Raw genomic sequence first — 6,000 nt, 5'->3', positions numbered from 1 at the left:
ATATTATATATAAACTCTACAGATTGACTTAAGGTGAAAAAAATTGGTAATTAAGAGTGTTATATTCTTTGCAAGTAGAATATCGTGGAACTCTCTATTTGAAAATGTAGGCAAACAGCAACTCCCCTTTGTAAAGAAGCAGGAATATATTTGTTTAAAAATCACTTTTAAATTAGAAGTGAGTTCGAAAAAAGAATAGTAAGAAGAAAATGGCAATATTATAACCTTTCCAATTACAAATAATCAGGATTTTATCAGAATCAAGGCTAGGATCTCCTATACGCATAAGCACACAATGAGCAGGGAAATAACTGTTCGGGCAAGAATGTAGACACTTTTAAAAATTAAATACTATACACTGTTTATACATACAATATCAAATGTAAAGTTAAGAAACAATAGGTTTTTTATACTTTTCCAAATTAATTAAATGTGAATAAAATAACTGTCAAATTTTACCAAAAATCTAAACAATTATTTCCTAGATACGAAAAATATATATATATAAAGTTACTATTTCCTGCCTGTTTTATCAAATTAGTTTAGCATAATGAGAAACTGAAATTAAAAAGTGCTTTAAAATCTAATTAGAATTTGAGTGACAGAAGCTTAATATTACCCAAAATCTTTTTGAGAATTATATTATTTGAGGTTATTTACCATTAAACAAATCATTGCTGAGATTTTTTAGCAGTGCTTTGTTAATTCTCTAAAATTATATTTGGGGACATAATTATCGCTGAAATATATTTTTTAATATAACGTAACCTGGCACTAGAAATTTTTAAAACACTTGCAGTTTTAATTTTTATTTTATTTAGATATTTGTGACAATGTGTACAACTGTACAACTTTCATAAGTTTAAGGAAATACTTCATAGAGCCTCTTTTCATTTCTCTTTTGTCAAAGGGTCTGATTACAATGGGCCCTTCTTTAAATTTTTTTTTTTGTTTAGTAAAGTATATAATTTATGATGAAGATTCCCTTAGAGTACTAACATCTAAACTGCGTCATCACTAAGTGTAGATATTGACCCTGTATTTTTCTTTCTCTTTGCTGACCTACATTGAATTTTCAATGCACGAGGAATTTTTAAATTGCAGATGAGTTGAGTTTCAAATATGTATCAGTCATCACTCCACAGTCTTACAAACCAAAAAAAAAAAAAAAAAAACTCATTGCTGTCAAGTTGATTCCGACTCATAGCAACCCTACAGAGCAGGGTAGAACTGCCCCATACAGTTTGCCATGAGCTCCTGGTAGATTTGTATTGCTGACCTTTTGGTTAATAGCTATAACTCTTAACCGCTACACCACCAGGGTTTCCATAGTCTTGTACATCCTATAAATATAGCCAACATTCACTTGTAAAGAAGGCTATGACTGTCAACTCAAGAACATGCTATTTTCCCCATTCGAATTGTTCTCACCCTAAAGATCTTATTTTATCTTCTAGTCCAGCTTTTTCTCGGCCCTAAGAGCTCATCCCCCAAGCTTTCATTCTTTTTCTCCAGGTCTCTGGGAAGTGGCCATCCTTAATGACCTAGAAAGATTCAAGCTGTGGCTGCCCTTAATGCAAAGATAAAGTACGGCATATTGTGCAGTCATGTGCAGATACAAGAGAAAAACGAAAGTCAAAGCTGAAAGTAAAATGGACATAATTTTAATGGTTTTTTTTTTTTTTAATTTTGTGCATTGGATTCAAACAGCAAACTGTGTGCACTCAACTGTTATCACAATGTTGTCAAGAGGTCTGTGTCTTTTACCATTTTACACACAATTGTTCATTACAGTATGTTATCAGCCTTGTGGAAACCAGGGGTGTGGCATGGTAAGCAGTGGTGGTAGTGCACCTAGCTTTTATATTATCTAACTTGAAAATATTTCTCTTCTATGATTCCTTTTCTCTTGATAAAAATAGTTTTCACCAAACGTTGGTGGTGCACACGCACTACCATTCATGCTTGACATCACACCCCTGACTGGAACACATGTTCTTATTTTGTTGATAAAAAGTATTACAAAAATTTCCATACAAAAACTATTTTCATAGAAATCTTGCATTTCCACAAATAAACCTGAACATTTTTTTGAAAAAAACTGCTCAAGGATTTTGTTCATTTAACATTGTGACTGTATTGATAAATGCAGTCCACTTCAAAGTTCTCCACGCATACTTTTCTATAGTTGACCGGTCCCCTTTCTCTTACCGAGATCTGCCCAGGCTCCATCGAGTTCATTTATGGCAGGAACAAGGGTTTGGATTGACATATCTGAATGTTAGAAGGAAAGCTTCAGTCTTCCACATAACTATCAGAATTCAGCCCTCTTCTACAACTTACGACAAAGATTGCAAAACATCACCCTTATTAATTCAGAATCACTGAGCCAACTCTTGGTTTCTTATTCTTGGGGTAAGGTTGGTGAAAGGGTGTGTGTGGGGTGGGGGATGGGAAGGATTTTATAGAGTTGCATGTTAAAGCTCCTGCCTTGGTGAATTTAAGAAAAAACATTATTGCCTTGGTAACTGACATTTCTATTTCAACCAATGACACAGACTGTCAAGAAATACAAAAAATCAAACTGATGACGATCTGCTTTATATTCACTTGCCATGAAATCCAGGTTTGTTTTGTATTACATTTGTTTCACATCCTATGAACACATACTGTCTATTCAGATGATCATTATACTGAGTAGTTGGGGGCTAGTAACATCATCACCTCTATTATCTGGAAGTTCAGAAGACTGTATTGTTTCTTGTAACACTACAGTTGTTGCTGATTCCAAGTATTTTTATTCTTAATGATTCTTTTACTGGTTACCCTGTTGGGCACTGATATTCCATCTCCTGGCAACAGTTGGACTTCGAAAAGAACCTATAATTTCTCACTGGACTGCATTTGAAACCAGCCACAAAATGCGTATGTAACATTCACTCAGAAGAAGGGAGGAACCCACGATAAACAGTGTAACCCCGTGTAACTTGGTTGATCCATGATGCTTGTAAATCAAGTCTGATCGCTGCAACTGTTTAGATCACAAAGTCTCTAGTTCATAGACACAGCGGCATGAGGTAACTCATTTTTATTTTGCACAGGTTGCATATTTCCACAGGAAACATTCTCGCTAAATTGTTTGGAAAAAGACGACAGTTTGTGCTTGGGTGTTTGGCCTCCCAGCTTTATGCCATGGTTTCTTTACCTGGCAACCTTCTGTCGTTAAATGTGTGCATGTTGATAACTTCTTCTGTTTTCACAATAACTGGGGCCTGTGGCTTGTGTTTTAACCGACGCTGGCACTTCAGGGACATCCTCAGTTCTTCCACCATGGCGCTACAGAAGGACCTCTACAAAAGAACAGAGAAATTTAAGTATTACAAAACCAATAAACTGCCACTGTTCAGAAACAATATTAAAATAATTCTCAGTCAACAAAGAAGCCTTGAGATTTGAAAAAAAAAAAATACTACAAAAAAACAAATTGTTACACTTTTAATACACAACACATGATAATGAAAATATGTTATCGAGGTGGGCTGGCTTACAGAAAATCTCTGCCTGATACTAAAGTGAACTGCTAACTACTAATACACATACTGCACATATATTGAATAAAAATTCCAGATGACACTCTATAACATAAAATAGCATTATAGGAAAAGATCTACTATAAAACTTAAACACATACACATATACACAGATCTATAACCAGATATGCATTCTTGATATTAAAAAGAAATACACTACTTTTTAGATCACAACATGGGCTATACAAACTTCCTGTAAACATGGGCTTTCCACTGAGGATCTCAAAACAGAACAAAAACAGCACTCATACAGTTAGACAGGAAAAAAAGAATATAATTTTGAATATTTCATTTTTTTGTGATTATGCATAAAGACATGAATGGTGATTAGAAATAAATGTCACTTAATCAGAAAATGGCAAATTTTACCATGTTAAAAAGCTCTAAAAATGTTAACTTTATTTTCTTTTTTTCATAATCAGCTTGATAACTGAAAGCTGGTAAATAACCTATCTTATGAGGATAAAAAATCACCATAGAAATATATTTTTTTCTTAATTCCCACCTCATTGGAAAGAGATTTGCTAGAAATTCTATATCTGGAGCTTATTATTACATGCTCCTCAAATTCCTACTATGGAGTCATATATGTGAAGTAAAATTTTGGTAGTCACTCTGAACCTGATCGAGGTACATGTGTGTTAAGAAAACCCATTTCCATCAAGTCAATTCTGACTCATAGCAACCCCATAGGACACAGAGAGCTGCTCCATAGGGACATGTGTGTTAGTTGCATTTAAATCGGATTCATAAACCAGTGGTGTATTTTATTGAAACTCAGATGGTCTGTGACTTAGGCCGTTTCTGTGCAAGAATCAAAAATGTGGACAGCAACAAAAGATGTGGACAAGCATGAAAAATTTACACAATTACAAAAAGTGACTCAAAAACATAATGAAATAAACCAAAGCAAATATGCTTGTGATTGGCTTTATTTTTGCTTTCTGTGTTGCTGCTTTGTTATTTATCAACTCAGGCTAATTCTTAGAGAATACCAGATAAAACATATTCAATACCTCTTTTGTGTCATATTTTTAAAAATGGTTTTGCATTCAGAATCTTTATGTCACGTTAAAAATAATACTTTGAATTAAAGTAGGCATCCGTGTGACAGATAAATCTAGTTCAGAGAGAAGGTGGGTTGATTTTCTGCATCTCACACCAGAGATTCCAGCAGAATGCCCTGATGCAGAGTTCTGCGATTTTTGACCCTTCTCTAGTACTTTCCTTCCCATCCCTGACTAGATCCTCTTTTTTCTTTTATGGTTCATTGGATAGTTTCCATAGTCATGGTCTTCCTAACTCCATAACTACCCTATTCCTTCCCCAAAGGCTCACAAATACCAGGATAATATATTTTTAACAACAATTTATTAATAGCAGTAATGTCTAAGAATCAGGACAAATCCAAATATCCTATTTTTTCTTATAATGGCTCTCCATTTTCTCCTTGCTCTAGTGCCCTGCTGAGTTATTTTATCTTTCCTACACTACATCTTCATCCCTTATCTCAGTAATTAGACAGGTTCATTATTTTCACTGGGTTTGGTTTTATCCCCTTAATAGTTTGCACTCATTATCATGTATTTCTTCTATCTGGCCCCTAGGTCTTCTATATGTCACTCTCACTGAATTGCAAACAGCAGAGATCAAGTTCTCATGGCAGAGACTGTACACGTATGTATTCTTTAAATGCTATCTGAATAAACAGTAATAGCGACACGACCCTAATATTTTAATTTATGTTTAACAATGTTTCAAATTCAATTCCTTAAATAAGTTTTGTTTTGTTTTCAGAATTAGAAGCTTAGCAAAATGCAATATAACAGTAATCAAATCAGGCAAAACTTTAGTATTTGTTTAATAACATTAATTTAGTAAAATATTAATTTATTAGCACTTGTAATGGGGTGATAAATAAAATGCTACATGTGAATTCCCCATTAACTACAGAGTTACTGCCATGCGATATTTATTATGTGTTAAACTACAAGGTCCTGAAATTCATGAATTATGTTTATATTGAAAGATTTATATGGTAGCTGACAGCCAGCGTATGGACACATGTGTTGCTTAATACGTACTATTAGATGTACTTATTAAGAACAGGATGATAATGATGATGAAGATGGTGATGATGACAACACTGAAGAAATGGAAAAATCTGTCTCCAAGAGGGGGAAGGATACATAGTCTTGAGATAACTTAGTCCTGGCTCTCTGTTGAAACATTTAACAGAAGAATTGATTAGACGATATGAGCAGGTCACACCTTGATCCCAAATGACACTTAAAAATGTTATAGGATGTGAATAACATCAAATTGTTTGAAATAAGGCTTCACTTCTAATCAAGGCATTTCCCAAATGTTTAATAATTTATAACATTGTTTTTTGAAAATCTGAATATTC

General features: G+C 33.8%; 1 protein-coding gene across 3 annotated transcripts in view; it reads right to left on the bottom strand.

Moving 5' to 3' along the window:
- Positions 1-3,185: 3,185 nt before the first annotated feature.
- GRIK2 (glutamate ionotropic receptor kainate type subunit 2) overlaps positions 3,186-6,000 on the bottom strand; it is a 771,122-nt gene continuing 768,307 nt past the window's right edge. For 2 of the 3 annotated variants that reach the window (XM_023543384.2, XM_064289255.1), the window contains one exon: positions 5,673-5,809. In XM_023543384.2, coding sequence (XP_023399152.1) covers positions 5,690-5,809 — 120 coding nt within the window. In that variant the 3' untranslated portion in view covers positions 5,673-5,689. Of the gene's footprint in view, positions 3,351-5,672; positions 5,810-6,000 lie in introns of those variants that run through there. The other variant, XM_003404322.4, reaches the window with a different exon arrangement.

This window comes from Loxodonta africana, chromosome 1 (genome assembly GCF_030014295.1).
Source record: "Loxodonta africana isolate mLoxAfr1 chromosome 1, mLoxAfr1.hap2, whole genome shotgun sequence".
NCBI classification, from domain to species: Eukaryota; Metazoa; Chordata; class Mammalia; order Proboscidea; family Elephantidae; genus Loxodonta; species Loxodonta africana.
The sequence above is the reverse complement of the archived record's forward strand: the minus strand, read 5'-3'. Positions and strand labels throughout refer to the sequence as shown.